Source organism: Danio rerio, chromosome 16 (genome assembly GCF_049306965.1).
Source record: "Danio rerio strain Tuebingen ecotype United States chromosome 16, GRCz12tu, whole genome shotgun sequence".
Classification (NCBI taxonomy): Eukaryota; Metazoa; Chordata; class Actinopteri; order Cypriniformes; family Danionidae; genus Danio; species Danio rerio.
In genome coordinates this window covers 29,223,973-29,243,258 of record NC_133191.1, presented here as the reverse complement: position 1 = coordinate 29,243,258, position 19,286 = coordinate 29,223,973, and the positions used below count along the sequence as shown (strand labels likewise).

The 19,286-nt window shown below is 33.9% G+C and overlaps 1 protein-coding gene across 18 annotated transcripts in view; it reads left to right on the top strand.

Moving 5' to 3' along the window:
• Positions 1-19,286, top strand: part of lipeb (lipase, hormone-sensitive b) — a 52,289-nt gene that overhangs the window by 11,580 nt on the left and 21,423 nt on the right. For 5 of the 18 annotated variants that reach the window (XM_073926040.1, XM_073926037.1, XM_073926038.1 and 2 more), the window contains 8 exons: positions 195-223; positions 387-458; positions 1,297-1,538; positions 4,986-5,270; positions 5,800-5,890; positions 9,501-9,646; positions 12,992-13,177; positions 15,832-15,984. In XM_073926040.1, the coding sequence (XP_073782141.1) occupies positions 1,299-1,538; positions 4,986-5,270; positions 5,800-5,890; positions 9,501-9,646; positions 12,992-13,177; positions 15,832-15,984 (1,101 nt within the window). In that variant the 5' untranslated portion in view covers positions 195-223; positions 387-458; positions 1,297-1,298. Of the gene's footprint in view, positions 1-194; positions 224-386; positions 459-1,296; positions 1,539-4,985; positions 5,271-5,799; positions 5,891-6,103; positions 6,131-9,500; positions 9,647-12,991; positions 13,178-15,831; positions 15,985-19,286 lie in introns of all 18 variants that reach the window. The other 13 variants (XM_009292349.4, XM_009292350.3, XM_009292347.4 and 10 more) reach the window with 5 other exon arrangements.

The following is a 19,286-nucleotide window of genomic DNA, read 5'->3' as shown; positions in this document are numbered from 1 at the left end:
GTAAAATAAAATGAATCATTTTTGTTTTATAGTAAGCCAATTCTCAATATTTTAATTATTATTTCTTTTAAATTGTGCAGTTTATTCACAGAATTTCCTATAAGTATGTTGTATACTATGAACTCATAGACTTTTTTTGTCACATTCATAACGCACGTTTATTTCCCTCAATTAAATATAAAATGTTTTTACAGATTGATGTTTTCCTGATCCCATAACTCTGGTTAGTTCTTTTGTAAAAAATATAAACAGATGTTTCAATATAATGTTAACATATACTTTCTCTGTGAATTTATGTTTTGAGTTTTTAAATGTCACATCCATAACGCTGGAATTGCTCTTATAAAGTTTAATTAAATCAATGAATTGACATTTTTATTTTTCAGCCTTGCATTTATGCTGTGAATACCTCTGAAATTCCTGTGTTAGTGTTGTGAATTTGCTGCTGATTCTCTGAGGTCAGTCTGTGTGCAGCTGATTTATCTAGTCACCTGTCATAATCTTGTCATCTGAGAAACCTTACTCACATGTGTTGTGTCTTTATCTGTCATGTCAATCCTGATCAGTTAAATGATCATGAGTGTGTGAATGACCGTACAGTAGCCGACTGATGCCCATCGGTTACTCAAGTATTATGTCATGTGAAATCATCTGCAGCTTTTGTCTACTGTAGCTTCATGTACTGTAGCAGCAATAGTTTGCTTCGCAGTTAGCGTCTTCAAGATGTCTTGTGATATGTCCTGTTAAAGACTAATTGGCTGTGTATGTTTAGTTTGTAGTGTTTCACACTAGTTGTATGCGTGAAAGTGGTACAACCTGTAAGCTAATTGTGTTTTACACTGAACAGTAATAGAACAAAGTTGCTTAAAGGATTACAAAGTTTATTGATACACTGCAGTTAAACTATTTGGATATATATATGTATAAATATTTTAATTATATATTTAAATACTAAATATTATTACCATTTAATTGACTATTTTCTAATTTTATTTTTATTTTATTTTCAAAGGTAGTTTTATTTATACATTTACAGTAAATCAGATTTGTTTTATGCAGCCATTACTTTAGTGTAACATGAAGAAATCCTTTAATGATTCTCTGAAATGAAATACTTTGGCAGAAGTATTTTCAGTCGATTGCTCTATAAAATGTTTATAGTTCTGTACATAAGCACAGCCTACAAGAATGCTAGGCTTTTAACCTGAGTTTTATCACTCTGTAAGGGCTTTAAAGTGTGTCAGTGTCAATCTGAAGTAACTCTTTTTTTTCCTCAACCCATCTAAATTCCTGCAGTGATGGACACCAAGGCAGTCTTCACAGCCTTGTACGATGTGTGTGAAGAAAATGCTGCCTTTTTCTCTGGGGCCACAAAAGGCCAATCCGGAGACGCGGCTCAGCGCCTGGTGGATGCAATGACCATCATCCAGGAGCACGCCAGAAGCCTGGAGCCTGTCATTTCTGGATTTGCTGCCATCTACCACCATTTTGACTTTGACCCTCATGTTCCTGCCAATGGATATCGCTCCCTTGTTAAGGTGTGTTTCTCACTGTGTTTTTAATGATTTTAATTAGCATGCTTGAGGCAAAATAAGTCTTTAGTGTGTCCTTGTCTTTTGTATTTCTCCTTGCTGAAAATAGCTTTTCTTAGTGCTTCATTTGCAGTAGTTAGTTCTTGCAGTGAAGCTCAATTTTGCCAAAGGCAGGCTCCGTTATACCGTTTTTAATGACTTTACGGCTGTTTACATTTGTCACTTCATGTGTTTTCTCTCATCAGTTAATAGGCAGTTTGGTTCCAACTTTGCCTCCACAATAAATATGTACATATTCTACGGCACTTGGTTCACTGGAAGATTTTAATTTGAATTTATTTGTACTAAACAATATAAGAGAGTGCAGGATCAGCACTGGTGAGAGAACTTAGTACCCCTTTTAATGAAGGTGACTGTGTATTTAACTTAAAAATGTAAAGCCAAAAATGTACAGTATTTGAAGCAGTTTGCTAATAAAATATGCTCTCACCCCTATAGTTATTTGGCTTTAACTGTACTTTGAGAAGTTTTAAAGCCTTTGCAAATCATTTATTTTGAACCTATGATTCACAGTCATGTGACTTTAGTAAACGGGGCTTTGTTGCCTCATGACTAGTCTAAAATAGCAAGACCTTCAGACTGATGGCAGCTTTAAAGGGATAGTTTATTCCAAAACAAGAATTTGCTGTTAATTTATTTTTCCTCAGGCCATTTAATATGTAGGTGTATTTTTTTTTCAGCAAGAGCATGTTTAGCTTAAACTATGGGCCTTGGTGATTCATGTAATGCAATGCAATGGCAAACAAGTCAAAAAAAGTATATCAGACAATGCAAAATGTATTCCCTTGGATCCTATAAATTAACTGGGGTCTTAAGAAGCGAAACTACAAAAAACTAAACTTTTTTTACAACATTAAAACATCAAGGGTTTGTTCTGTTCAGTATCATGTTTAGGCAGGGCCGGAGTGGGACTCCTTTTCAGCCCTGGAGTTTCAAGCCTTAGACCGGCCCATCTCAGTTCAGGACAGACTATAATAAAATAACATAATTTCCAATTCAGTTTCTAATGACACTATCATGTCTTTTTTAAGGAAACAGCTGCTTTAGAACTTCAAATGTTTTTCATAAAAATGAGAATATTAAAGGGTAGCTAAATCTTTAACGCTATTCTTTAAAACATCACAATGTCCTTTCCTGCAATATCTGAATATATTCTGTGCAATATTCTCTATAGATATCAAGTCCCTTGTATCGGTGGTCACACAAAAATAAAAATAAAATATGTACACCTACATAAGTAACCCAAACAGTATTATATGTTTTAACAACACTAAAAATGAAAATAAATAAATAAATAAATTACTCAGCTGAGGTTTCAACTCGGGTCGGCGGTGTCGTAAGGCAATGTGCTGACCACTGGACCACAATGGCACTGCTATGCTTGTGGGTTTGGAATGTTTTGGCTTAGATTTATTAGTGTAATCTGATTTTCATTGAGCAGGTGTAATATTCATTAATATTAATTATTCGAAATCGCATATTCATTATCATCATTACATCCACATTAACCTGCAGCTGTTTTATTTTCTCATGGGGCAGCAAGAAAATAATTAAAAAGAGCGGAGATGCGTCAAATAATGAATAAAAAGAGTGAGGCTATGGTCAAATAAATAAATAAATGAAAAAAGTGCGACTGCTGAGAGTGCAAGCAGCTAGGGACACTGGCCCTCGTGGCCAAAAAAATGGATCGGCCCACCGAGAATTTTCCCGGTCCTCCCGATTAGCCAATTTGGGCCTGTGTATAGGGGTTTGAAAATGTAAAGTTGCATTTAGGGTGATTTTTCATCTGCATATTGTCAGTAAAGCCGATTCCTGTAAACCTCCAGCACATGCATTCAGATTAAGCAGCATTTACTACACATACCCATATTTAACTAACATGCTTAGCAAAATCGCTTTCAAAACCGAAAAAGATTTAATTGGCCATTAGTGACGGTTAATCGTACTGCACGTTTTATTGAGCGCAGCTTGTGTAGCTTCACAATGAAATATGTACCATGCTCCGTGCAATAAATGCATGTAAAATTACCACAAATAATCAGTTTTGAGGTAACGAATTACAAATAACTCAAGTTTACGTAATAATATTGCTTATTTAAGTATCGAGTAAATTAACGCATTACTTTTAATAAATAAGAAATAATATTTGAGTTATTTTTTGATAATGTAATGCAAGTTACTTTTTAGTTTAATTAATTGGCTTTTAAAAAATAAATTGCTGGTTTAAAATGAAAGTAGTTAAAATGAGAGTAGTTACAATGAATCATGCAGTCAATGTTCATTATTTTGAATGCACGGAAGAAAAGGAAAAGGGGATTGTCTCAATGGACGGGGATTTTACTTGGGACAAATAGTACAAAAGTAGCATACGCATTGATTTAAGCTTTCAATAATCTGTATATACGACATGTAGAGCTCTGGGGTCAGGAAGTTCTCAGGTAACATTATCATAAAATATAATTTTTTTTAATGTCTTTAAAGGTGGGTGTGGGTTATACAATGTGCTGTTTATTGCAGAGCTTCTCTATGAAAAAAGAACGAAAGAAAAAAAAACAAGTTCTGAAAGAGATCAAGCCTTAGTCAGGTTAGAAAAAGTAATACAAAAGTTATGTAACGCATTACTTACCATAAAATGTAACCAAGTAACACAAATAGTACAGAGTAACTCAATATTGTAATGCATTATTTTCAAAAGTAACTTTCCACAACACTGCATATAATGACACGTTTTTACTCCAAAATCTATAACTTCAGTGGAGTATATGAAATGAATCCTTCTGGGAGTTAATTCTGTAGTCAAGTGATTAACAGTCACGCTGAATCATTGAAAACAGTCCAATCTTCTGTTTATAATGCACATGATATGGGTTTTTCTGGATTTGTTTTCTTCATGGGGGTTTGGAGTTTCCAAACAAGAGTGCCCTTTGGCCTTCGGGAGAGATTTTATACTGATCACACAGTTGTACTTGCCCCGACAGATGTACTGGACATTAGCAGCAATGTTTAGTTGATCCTTCTAAGCACTCATTGTCGGAGTTGCAAATGTAATGGCTTCCTTCTACAATAAAGGTTTGCCATCATGAAGACGTTGTGTCCAGTTGGATTGTTGGATTGATCTACTGGAAACTCTGTGTAGCTCAATGGAATTAGGAGTTGGAAACCTCTGAAGAGTTTAATGTTTTTGTGTATTATGCCTAAGATATTCACCTAATGTTTGTTTGTGAATGAATATTTATTTTGTTTTGTGTTTTTTTTTTTTTTTTTTTTTTGGGTATTTACAACGTGGACTTTGCAATTTGAAAGATGTTTGAAAACACATGCAGTGTCAATTGTAAATGCTCAATTTGAAGTACTTTTGGTTCAAACTCTGATCTCACTCATTGTTTTCCTCAGGTGGTGCGCTGTTGCCTTCTCCACATCATCCACAAAGGGCGCTACATCTCATCGAACAGGCGTAGCATCTTTTTCCGTGCAAGCCACAATGCGTCGGAGATGGAAGCGTACTGTAGCGCTCTGTGTCAGCTCAGGGCACTGCTCTACCTCGCTCAGAGACTCCTTCACGACAACAGTCATGGAAACCTCTTCTTCCAGGAGGAAAGCGGCCTCAGTCAGAGCTTCCTGAGAGAGTATGCCTCCATGCACAAGGGCTGCTTCTACGGCCGCTGTGTCGGATTTCAGGTGTGTTTAAGAGGACATGGTGGCTTAAAGGATTGTGTTGACAAGATTCTCACATTTCTACAGTTAGTAGTTTGAATGTTCTTTCAGTAAAACATCAAGCCTCATACAGTACACGTGTGTATGTACGCACATGCGTATATATGCAAGTATTTATCTCATATTTAATTTATCACCTTTGACAAGAAGATTTGATTGTTACACTTTATGATAATTAAGCAGTACGTACTTTTTAATTACTAAGCATTAATTACTTATATATATATATATATATATATATATATATATATATATATATATATATATATATAAATATAAATATATATATATATATATATATATATATATATATATATATATATATATATATAAATATATATAAATATATATATATATATATATATATATATATATATATATATATATATATATATATATATATATATATATATATACAGTACATACAATTATATAGAGAATGTCTACTTTAAAAAAAATAAAATATAAATATATATTTTTTTTTTCTTTTCAGTTTACCCCTGCCATTCGTCCATGCCTGCAGTCAATTGCTATCAGCCTGGTTGCATTCGGAGACAACTACAAGAAGCATCAGTCAGGGATAGGTCAGTAAAGCTGTCACATTCGACGTGTTCTGATAACACTTCTTTTATGTGCCTCCTGTTTTATGGGTACAGGTCACTATTTCACACTACTCAATCTTAGTGTCTGCACAGCAGGTTTTCCTCTAGCGTTAGGACACCAAAGTGCTGTTCATACACTCTCTGACCTGCAGAGGCATTCTAATATTGTCTCTTGTGCTCAATGCTGCGTCTTAGTGGAGGCAGGAGATATTGCACCATATGGTGAGTAGCTCTCATGGAAAGTGGCATGGATGAAAAATTTGAGTCCTTCCCAAACTCGTCATTCAAGATTTTTAATTTCCCTCTATATAGATGGCCAATGTCTGTTCTTACTTGGGGTGGGAATCTTTAGACACCTTATGATCTGATCCCAATTCAGTGAATCACAATCTGTTTTGAAATTGATGCAAAATTAATTTTTTTAAATATAGAATTATTTTATTTTTAAAATATATATTTTTTTATTATTTTGTCTTTAAATTTTTGGTTTACATATTTATAAACATCTTTAAATGAGTATTTTTAAAAATATATAGTACTTTTAAATATTTTTTGTAATAATACATGAAAAACTATAAGCCCTATTCAGATGGGACTAGTTTTTGAGGGGGGTTTTGTGAGAAATTTGAATTTTACAGAGATTGTAAAAATGTTTTCTCTCACAACCCCTGTAATTTTTCTATAGAAAATCAATTTACTCAGTGATTCTCTGATGGGGCGTTCAATTTTAGTGCACACTCTGGTATGTCTGATATTTGTTTGGATAATGTGGGTACTGTTCATGTGAGCTCCTGTATTTTTTACTTCAGATGTGCACACTGAACCAAATCATAAAAGTGAGCCTTTATTTAATAACATATAAATTAGTGAAATTCTAATATTTCTTATTCGTGTAGTAGTAACTGTTTTGTCATGAAGCAGACGAACGTGCTGTAATTTTGGTAAAACATTTGCTTGATTAACTATTCAGGCTATTAACTACTAGATTTGTATCCTGTTATTAAGATATTAATTGTTATTAGGACTATTATTTGTATATGATCTTATTCTAGATCCCTAATCATATCCAACACCTAAACTACCTGAACACCTAGCCCGACTTCTACCTTAGTAACTGTTAATAAGTAGCTAGTTATTAGTTTATTGACCTTATAGTCATAGTTGGAAATAGTGTAAATTGTATATTTAAATTAAAGTGTTACTGTAATTTCCGCTGGCCCTTAACAGAAATGTGCTGCTCTTGTTTTTTAAAACTTTTGTTTTATATTTGTGATATACAATAATATAATTACTAACGTAGACACTCTTACTAAATAACTTGCATTGTGTACATTGTTGCATTATAATAGCATTTTGAGTTGCAAGAGTCATGACCTAATTTCTTTTCAGAATGGACACAACAAAGTGCGCACAAGTATTTAAAGGTGCTGTATGTAAGTTTTTGACTCTTCTAAAGCTCTTCTAAAAAAAAAAAAAAAAAAACATAATATATTTGCAGTTATTTAAAAAAAACATGCTGAGTGAACATTCTTTTTTTTATCTGAAAAAACAATGCTGAAGTCAGATATTCTGCTTTGAAAATGTGAGTTTCGTGCCGGAACGTCTGTCTTTATTTTGGTCTCTTTAACCTGCCCGATAGGGCTGTGTGATTTGGGGCAAATATCTAATTGAGTTTTTAAAAATTGTTTATTTATTTATTTATTTATTTTATTAATTAATTTTATTTAATTTTGACAGGTATTGCCATTTGATTTGCAATTTGATTTTGTAGTCAAGATTCATGTCATGGAAACAGTTCTGCGACAGTAAAAATGACCTGTTTTTGATTGGTGTCTGAAACCTTGAAACTAAAATATTTCCGTATTACTAATGCTGTTTTTCTTTGATATAAATTCATCTAATAATGCTTCTAAAGCAGCAGACTACATCATTTCAATTGTCTGTGCTTTTCTGTTTGTTTTCTTTTTGCGTTCCGCATAGTTTGGTTGTGCAATTCTGTTTTGGCTGAATGAAAGTGTGCTCATTCAATTGGCTTGTAAGACTATCACACACAAACGACAGTCACTCATTTGCTTTAGGCGTGGGAAATCAAATAATACATATATATTTCATATACATTATATCACAGCCTTCTGCGATTTAACTAATCGCAATGTTTCAAATTGTGATTGCTATTCAATTTTGATTAATCACACTGCCCTACTGCCCAATGCCAGTTTAGCCAATTATATTTCAGCGCCCAGAGTTGCCTTGTTTGAAAACCGCCTATTTCATTCATTCAGTCAGAAAGGCTCCCAAAGCATGCGTTCCTGAGGTTATAGGTTCCACATGAGGTTATTAGTTGGCATACAAAGTAAATATTATAAACGTAAAGATTAGGTGAGCAGGTTACATTGTAACCCTGTGTCCTAACAAAATGCTATGTGACTAGATTTGATAAACAATTTAGCTGTTTTCACCAGTCGAAACATGACAGAAATTTATAAACAGCCATTTAGAAGCACAGAATATGCACTCACTCATGAAATGGTAAAGTTTATAATCTAAATAATACATATTAAACCTTATTAACATTAATAAATGTACATGCTGAATCACTGATATGTGTTGGTTTGCACTGAGTCACAGTTCTAAAGTTCAATTTCAAAGAGTTTATTTTATTTTTAAGATCTGCTGCTGCTTTCAGTAGTATGACAATAAATGTCCTGTGAAATGGCATTTAAACTCACGTTAATAGCATTTAACACTGAATGAAGCACATGAGGTGTATCTAAAATGATCATGTCATCAACTTTTCTGTTCAGCTGTAGAAAACAGAAAAAATAGAAGCCATTTCTAAAATAAAAATTCCAGGTGTTGGTTAAGACAAAAACTCTATTTAATATAAAAAAATCATTCTATCCTTTGCTCGTAATTTTGTTGTTGCAATTTAAATAAGCTTTAAATCAGCATTTAGTCTCAATAGTCATGCTCTCTCCCGTTGGTCCTCAATCTGGCAACCTGCATTTGCGTGTGTTTTGATCTAGGAATGCAATACCTAGTTCAACCACTGGGTAACAAACTTACATACTGCACCTTTAAAAGTCACCTTGTATCTGTAATACGCATGCATATTCTGTGAAATGAAGCCCACGATTACTCTACTGATTCACTTCAATCATGAAATTTTTGCAAGTTTTATATCATGGTTTTGTGTGTATTTTGTAGAAAGTGAAACAGTGTCTGGTCTGTGTATATTGTTGAAGACAAAATTGTAGTACTTTGTAGAATCTTCTCTCTTTCCACCACCCCTAAATTCTATGCTTACTTCAGCATTAGAACAGGAAAGGCAAGACTGGTTACAGAACATTTCTTATGTTTGTGTCTGTTGATTTTATAAATGGTAAACAGAATGCTCATTCATGTTTGTCAAGGTAAGATGATACAAATTCCAGATGACAACTGTTATTATCTGTGTGTTTCTTTTGATTTAAAATCCACTTTTATCTCTTTCCACTCTGTATTACCATCTGTAGTATGATGTGCTGGTGTGATGTGCCAGTTACGTTGATAGCCATTCATCTAACTGTCTGTTTGTTTGTGTTTTTCTCAGGTGTAGCAGCCAGTTCTTTTCTTACTTCTGGAAAGTACGCCATTGACCCTGAACTGAGAGGCCAGGAGTATGAACGCATCACTCAGAATCTGGATGTACATTTCTGGAAGACATTCTGGAATGTTACGGAGACTGAAGTCCTTTCAGTTAGTGTTAACGGCAGTATTATATTATATTGTATTACAATATAATATTATAATTTAATTATGTGTATTAAGTCATTTTATATTATATTATATTATATTATATTATATTATATTATATTATATTATATTATATTATATTATATTATATTATGTTATATTATATTATATTATATTATATTATATTATATTATATTATATTATATTATATTATATTATATTATATTATTATTTAATCAGTTTTTTTATCTAGGAATTGTCAAATGTGAAATTAAAATGAAAACTGGAAATATTTTACAAAAAGTTTTCCAAAAGAGTTTACTATAATAAATACTACTTCTACAGCATTTATATTTTTTATGATTGATTTTATGGCTTTTTTTTTTCAAAAATTTAACAATACTATCAGTTTACACATTTATACATCATTTTAACACCCCCTTTCCCCTCTCCTCCCCAACAGTGGCAGTTACAGTAATTAGATGTTGCTATCATAAATCAAGTAAAAACAGTTCAATAATATACTTAATAAATAAAAAGCACACATGCAGAAAATATTAATAGTAAAAAAATAAAACAATAACAATAATCATAGATAAATAAATAAAATAAGATAATTACACTTCTATCATGCGTCTCACCACAGTGACTTTATATATCCTTCAAAAATGCCAAATAATTTCTTCAACTTCTCTGATAAGCATCCTATTTATCAAGTAATATATATGTCCTTTTCTCATATGCTGCCACTTTCCCCAATTCCACAACCCATTCTTTCAATCATAATACATATTTGAATCCACTCAGAAATTTGCACACCAGACCCCAACCCGAACGATCTCCCAGTACATATATTCCAGGACAAAACAAAAAGCAGATGGCATGCATCAAGTCTCATTTTTCGCTCTCACGTCTTCAGCATTAGGTCCTTCAACCCAAGCTTGAAAAGCCTTCTCATAGTCCAGTAAAAACAATTCAAAATGTTAAATTGTGTTTAGTGTACTCCTGAATTTCTTGACATTACAGTTTTGGCAAATTTTCTTACAATGTTCATTGCTAAATGTACAATCAAGATCTTTACTCCAAACAGTTTTAGGCACAGAATGAAATTTATAGCCCATCTTTTCCATTAACACTTCTATAACATTTAGTAATATTAAAGTTAATTTCTACATTTACTAACATTGCTAAGATTCAAAGTTGTATTTTTTACATGAATTAATGCTTTGTGAACATGAACAAACAGTGCACAAATATATTTCTATTGACTAAAGTATTATAGGTTAATACTATATTGCTTCTTGTTAGTTCATATTAACTAATGCATTATACAATATAAATGAGACCTTATTGTAAAGTGTAACCAAAAAAAATTTACTAATCAGTGAAAAAAACCTACTTTAGAATTTAACTTCAGGGAAAAATTGTGTTTAAAAATGTTTTGTTTTATTTGTTTATTAACAACTAACTGTTTTTTTTTTCTAATGCTTGAACATTTAAAGGGCCATGACACCCCCCACTTTCGGTTAAAGTCTACTTCAGAATTTTTTCAAAAGATGCATGATTAATGGGCGTGGAGCTCCGAGAGCACAGGGCAGGAGTGGGCGTGGCCAGCAGAGGAGAAGGGGAGCGAACAATTGTTGTTGACAGTTAGCTCACAAAATGAGACACAAACCATGAGAAGACGCATGAGTTTATAGTTCACAAAGTTAAAATGCAAAGAAATAAACAGTAATTTAATGCCCTGCTACATTTGTTATTCATAATTTCATATACACATAACCACAATTTATATCATTATAAAGATAAGTGTGTTCATGTAAACACTATAAATGAGGATTCTCCCTCTATCCCCGTGTCTAAATTATAGATCTAAATGCAGACTCAGTGCAGCAGGTCTCCTGACCTGTCTATTTTAACTATTAGCCCTGCTGGTAATATATAGGATTTAGGCAAACACAGCAGCACGGCGATGTGTCTGAATGTGAACGAACTCCTGATAAAAGTCAACGTCCGCCATTCTTCAATTCTTGTACTGCTCTCCTGACAAAAATGCTAGCAGCACACACACAGCTTTGCTGTATAATCAGCCTTGACAAGATCGCGGGGAAAAAACATGCCACAAACCCCGTGGATCATGGAAACAAACACATACGAGCCTTCATAAACGGCTACTGCATGCCATGGGTCCGTGTCTCACAGCTTGCTTGAAACTGGCAGGTTTGCCTTGCCTTCGGAAAGCACATGCTGTCATGAATAATTAAGCAGTCGGCTCTTCTCATAGGATAAGAAAACTCCGCTATGAATAATGAGAAACCGACGCGTCATCATTGCACTTGCAGTACTGCGCTACGTCGCCGATTTTGATCCCACCCCAAAAATCATTTTAAACCCAAAAGCTGAAATTAGCTGACAAAAGCTCAAAATTATCCAGTTTTCCCCATAATTAAAGCTGACAGGTGCTAACATCGTCTAAACTGATGCTCAACACACACACAACTGTTAATATAAAAAAAAAAGTTCTCCAGGGTGTCCTGAACCTTTAAAGAATATAGCAGAACAAACGGTCTTTATATATCAGCAGCAGAAATGTGAGATTATAATTGTTCCATCTCAGTTTACATTGCAAAATTTCAAAACAATAGCCAAATACATAAAATAATAGCCTCGACCTTTAACATCGATTACTCATCAATAGTCAAGTAGCCCTTTTAAAAGTGCTCAAGAGTAGTGAATAGTGAGTATTATGCTAGGAAAGTCTGATGCGTTCAATTTGTGCATATGTGTGAAAACGTAACATTCTTTAGTTCATTTAGTTACTTTTTAAGGCCATTTCAGTCATCCGACAGTAAACATTCGCCATCTTCTCATCAGTGACATGCAGTTTGAACAGTCTCTTAATCATTGTGTCATTAAAGTTTGTGTTATCTTCTTGGACACTTTTAGTGCTTCTAAATGGTTAGCTGCATTTATGAAGTGTCCATCTCTTGAGGTTGTTTAGTATGATTAAATTTTGTGTGATTTGATGGCACAGGAATCACATGACTGATTTTTTTACTTTAGTTTTTTTTAAAGTAGTGACTGCAGATTGAAGGAAAATAGTGGAGTAAAAGTACCAATACAGCACAAAATAAATGTACTCAAAGGAAAGTAAAAGTACATATTTTTTAAAACTACTTTGTAAATTACAAATCCTGAAAAAAATACTTGCTTACTGTGATTTCAGTATTTGTAAATTGTTACTTTACACCACAGAATTTTTGAAGGTTTTTTTTTATTTTTATTTTTTTATTTTTTTATTTTTTTATACATAGCACTAAATTGAACTGAATCTGTGCTTTATCTCAGAGTCTGGTGTCATTGACTGCCACAACAGTGAAGGTGAATCGAGCTCTCTCTGTTCCCCCTGTGGCCTTTGACCTGCCGTTGGCTGCGGATCCCACACGTACAGTGACTTTGTGTCCTCCAGCAGCTCATCTGGGGCCCGGACCTGTACAGATGAGACTGATCTCACATGAGCTGAGAGAAGGACAGGTACAACAGTTCACCATGACACCACCGACAGCCTTAAATTAATCTTGAATTATAATCACATCAATCATAATCACATTTCTCCTGCTCCTTAGAGCATTTGAATCATAATTTCACTTTTCTGTTTTTAAAAAAAAAAAAAAAAAAAGAGTAACTATTCCTCTCTGCATGATCTCATCTTGTCAGAATATAAGTAAATAAGTTTGCATGTGTAGAGAGGGATGAATAAATGCTTCGTTTTGTCATAATGAGGTGTGCTTAGCTAAATGAAGAGGTGGTGCTTGACTCTTTCTTCTTTTCATGCTGTACTTAAAGCCCTTTAAATCCTGATATACCTCTCTGTGTCATGGGACGACTTGAACTGGTTGCAGAATAGCTGATTCAGACTTAATGGTGTTTAAAAAGCTTGATTCACAGCCTTTGAACCTCTATTGATCCAAGCTGAAGCAAAAACGTGCTTAAGAACCACACGTGTGTAGCGCTTAATTACCCGTCTCTTGTCCAAATTAGGATATTTGTCTTTGTGTGTGGTGCAGAGATTCAGGAGGTTGTGTTCTAATTAGGGCTGTGAAATGTTAGTATCACACAAGTAGCAGTGCGATATGGCTGTATACTGGAACTGTGGGAGGCGTGCGTGGCACGAGGCCACAGACCAAGTGCCTTAGTGTCTTACCAGTGAATATATACAGCCATATCACACTGCTATGAGTTTGATATTGCATTTAATACTTACAACATTTCGACAACATATTTGTGTATATAAAAAAGAAAATCAAACACGGAGAGTCTAAAAATCCTTTTGTAAAAGGGACTACTTCACATCTGCATCTGACGGGTTATACAAAGAGTGGCCAACACAAAATACACACAATCCTGATATGTGAGCTCCATCTCACACTCAATACACTACAATTACTATGGTATAAATACAGCACTGCAACATACAAAAGAGAGAGAGATCGACTTAGAATGTCACTCACTATTTTTATAATGTTTTGATCAGCTATAGTTTGAAAATACGCTGATCTTTTGTCCGCTAAGGGCTTATTATGCTGTCTCTGTTTCCATCTTGTGCTGATGGATGCCAACACACAGTTTCTCAAAAATTATAAATATTTAAAATAGGCACTATCCTCAACTCTCAACTCAATTTATTTCTAGAGCACTTTCAACCAACCACAATGGGTACCAATGTGCTATACATAAAAACACATAATACATGCAAACATACAAGGAACCAAAGTACTTAAACTCACAACACATGATTAAAAGCTAAAGAAAATAAGTATGTTTTCAGTGACCTCTGAAACTATCCTTATAAATAAACTGCATAGATGCAATCTTAACAACTACATTCAAACCAAAAAACAAACAAAAACAAAAAAGCCTCAAAAGTGCATTATGTTGTCCAACAGCTGCAATATTTGTCAAACTGCAGTGAATTTACTGATCTGCTGTCACTCTATGTGGGCGGAGTAATACAGAAGGGTGAGGAGGTTGCACAAGTTCTGATATACCAGAATATCGCATGGCCAATCAGATTAGAAAACAAGACACAACTCATTCATTCATTTTCTTGTCGGCTTAGTCCCTTTATTAATCTGGAGTCGCTACAGCAGAATGAACCGCCAACTTATCCAGCAAGTTTTTACGATGGAAGGATGCCCTTCCAGCTGCAACCCATCTCTGGAAAACATCCACACACACATTCACACACAACAGACAATTTAGCCTACCCAATTCATCTGTACCACATGTCTTTGGACTGTGGGGGAAACATGAGCAGCCGGAGGAAACTCATGCGAAGGCAGGGAGAACATGCAAACTTCACACAGAAACACCAACTGAGCCGAGGTTCGAACCAGCGACCCAGCAACCTTCTTGCTGTGAGGCGTCAGCACTACCTACTGTGCCACTGCCTTGCCCAAGACAGAACTGTACATATAAATACACTTTATACATACATACACACACACACACACACACACACACACACACACACACACACACACACACACACACACACACACACACACACACACACACACACACTAATGTATATCTTGTGGACGAAAAAGTGTAACATTTTACTTATTTTGCGGTGTCACAAAATACTAAAATTTATATGATCGCCACATACATGCTATAATGGGTATGCAGACAGAAACATGAATAATAGCAACCTGAGAAAGTGAAAAGGGAAAAAAACAAGATGTGCTGAACAATAAAAACATGAAAAAATTTATTTATATTATTGATATATAATTATATACAATATTCAAACAATGTATAAAATATATATTGTGTTGTAGCTGTAATCATTCATTTTTGAAAAGTGTTTTCTTTTTACTTTTTCTATTTCTGCATTTAAAATTTAACATTACTCCCTAAGTAAAGGAAGATACATGTTCACATATGAATGAGTACATTTCTGAGTATATACTTTCAAATGTAAAAAAATTGTCTTTTGCATGTGCTCAATGTATATAAACTAATAATTGTTTGAATTAATGGAAATGATAGTAAGGATATTGTGATCTATATCATTATTAAAATATGAGATGACTTCTATCATGATCTGAGATATTTTGACATTTCACAGCCCTAGTTCTAACGGAAAAATCTTCACATTTTTTCATATTGTTTATTGTCTTCAGGACAGTGAGAAGTTACTAGCGCTATGTCGCTCAGAGGGAGGCCCAATAACTATTTCTTTGGGCCTGAAGACGAAGCGCAGTCCTCCTTCTCCCTGGCTGGTGTTGCACTTCCACGGAGGAGGCTTTGTGGCACAGACTTCCAAATCACATGAGGTATCTATTTTCCTGTTCTCTTCTCAACTTTTGAAACCAATTCAAATCAATTTTAATTCAGTTCTTTTTCTTTGGTTCTCACTACCATAATTTCACTAATTAAATTTAAACATAGTTACAAAAGCTTATTATGCTTATCTTTTTATCCATAATTAACTTTGATGCAAAATTTGATGATACTGAATAAATAAAATTACATTAAACATGTTCCAAAATGTACAGACATAATTCTAAACGTGCATGAATGCAGAAATACAAAATTCAATAAATTGTTCAATCACAATGCAATGTGTAAAGAGTATTTTCATTCGTTATGTTTTGTTCTACTGAAAATTACAATTGATTTGGACATTGAGTAATATGTAGTTTCCCAAATAATTTATAATTGATAATATCGCCTAGTTGTGTACACTTTTTTTTATTCCTTATTAATAATCCTTAAATTAAATTAAATGTACCTTTTATGATTACAAAATATAAATTTTGTTTTTCCTTCGTCAAACCTGTTTTGCAATATAAATAATTAAGGGCCTAACACTAAACTATAGGTTACGCCACAAGCAACTTTCTTTAAATCAGAAATAACATTGCTAGTTTGAACTAAAAGATCAAAAATTTTTGTTTCACATTTTTTATCTTTCCAATTTTATAATTAATAAAGCATAGTCAATAATATTAAAAGTTTTTGTTTAAACACTCCCACTACATATTCATTATTATCTTTTAAATGAGAGATTTCTTATACTATTTTCATTACTGCCATGGAGATGGTCTGAAGCCCAATAGTGATCACACAAAAATTAGTTTTTGTCCATAACTGGGTGCCTAAACTTGGTCCTGGAAGGCTGGTGTCCACCATATTTTAGCTCCAACTTCCTTTAACATACATGCCTGGAAGTTTCTAGTATACCTAGAAACAGCTTGATTAGCTTGTTCAATCGTGTCTAATTGGAGTTGGAACTAAACTCTGCAGGACATCGGCCTTCCAGGACCAAGTTTAAGGACCCCTGGTAACAAATAATTTTTCACAAATATTTCGAACATTGTTGAAAATTGTTAAAGAAGAGAGATTAGTTTATAGTTAGAAAAAGATGCCGAACTCCCATTTTATGAATGGGTATAACTTTAGGTGTTGTCATATTTCAACCAAAATTAAAAATGTAGTCTCTATTTACTCGCCCTTTTATTTCCACCCTTATGTGATGTATCTCCCAATGATCCATTTAATAGGAGCAAATCAACCAGAGGATCTTTTTCAGTTTCAAGAAATTATACCATTTAATATTTAACAATGAGTATGTTTACATTGGCAGCAATAATCTGATTTTAATATGATTAAGACAAAACTCTGATTAAGAGCCTACCTCGATTTTTTGATTCATTTAATCAGATTAAGGTCTTTGTTTATCTAATTAAACAGAAATCAGATTAAGACATGTGGAGTAAGCCGATTTTAGTCATATTATTAAAGTGCAGTATAGACATGTGTAAACACCTTAATCAAACTATTACCATCGTGTAGGATTTTTGCCACATTTTGCGACAGGGTAGTGTATACACACGGCTGTTTGACACTTTTCTCTGCACCTCCAAGTCAGTAAAGGACCACAGACACCTGCATCGCAAAATGTGGAGGATTTTTCTTCATGTGGTGTGCGCTATCAAATTCCATTAAAGCAACACTACTCCAGCAGTTCATACTCTCATCCAATATCTTGTTTGTTACGGGGGAGATGCAAGAAATGTTCCTAAATGAAAGTGAAAGTGCCAAACTGCAGTCGACAAAGTAAAATGAAACAACTGTAATTACATGAAATTCTGGAGGAAATGTGTATAGCGTGTTGACGCAATGACGTTAATCAAATTATGTGTTTTAACATGTAAATATATCATGACAGGAACATTTATATGTAAACACCTTAATCATATTATTATTTTATTCAGATTAAGTCAAATAATTTGATTACTGGTGTTCATGTAAACATAGTCATTTTAAGTTATATGAACGCCATTTGGGAAACTAAACTAGCCTCTACTTCATAACAGAGTATAATCCAGAGTGAATGCTTGACATACAAGAGACAATCCAATGCAATTTTCCTAATAATCTAAAAAACTTGTTTGCTATTTTTTGAAAGTGGCCAGAATCAAATGTACAAATAGTTGTAGAGCTATTCTAGACAGTTCTACTGATAATCTCTTGACTTTCAGTTTTCCCTGCTGTTTGTTTGAAGCATGTTTTTCAGAATTGTGTAGATTTTATAGTCTATAGATTTTATAGTTATAGTCTCCAGAAATTGACTGCAGTCACAGGTGGACCCCATCTCTATGTTTAATCATTTATTCACTTCAAGTAGTGCTTCCTTTGTTGAATGTACCAAACAGCTTCTTCGAAACAGAAAAAGATATTGGATATCATCCACATTTGATCATGTCTTGTGCAAAGTATGACACTGCTGTTCAGTTAAAGTATCACATTGTCACCATACTCATGCAAAATTCACCTTCACATCACACAAACAGTCAACAGCGGGAGCCTGAGTTTTTGACACAATGCATTAACTGCTTCAATGAGCGCCACTCAGCAATGGACAAGTGATATCAAATGTAACAGGCAGTTAGAACAACATGTTGTGACGCCTGTCAGCACACATCATGCCTTTAAACTACAAAAGACAGAGAGGGAGAACTAGCAAAAAGAAGTAAAACTACTCAAATATCTGAGAAGAAGTGTGCTCGTTTCCTAAATGTTTTCTCTTACATGAATGCTTGGCGATATGCAATCAGGTGGATATTTAGAGTGACATACTCTACTTCAAATGAACATTTACTGTGGAGTTGAGGGCTGTAATTCAGGCTTTTCAGCAGATCAGTCACACCGAAACCATTAGAAAGTACAGGATGTCAGGACTGAGTGAGAAATTACTGCAGGGATGTGAGCTGGGCAAGCAGTGAGCAAATGTGCAGTCAGTTGTGGATTGACAGGAGGAAGGAAGGAGGGAAGGAAATGACAGTCTTATTGTTGTAAGGCTTGAAGCTTACGCTGGTATTCTGAACCAATAATCGGAAACAGAAAGCAGTTGAAGGATGGCGTGTTTAAACCCATTATTTATCTGACTCCATTCTAATTAATCTGACTCCATTAAAGTTGTTATCATCATTGATAAAGAGAAAGAATCTCAATGTCTTAAAGCAGGCAAAGTTGTTTATTAAGTTACATGTTTAAATATACAGGCAGTAGAAGGAAACAAACTAGCATACTGTATAAAGAAATTAGCTGTAACATATGCACTGCCGAGCAA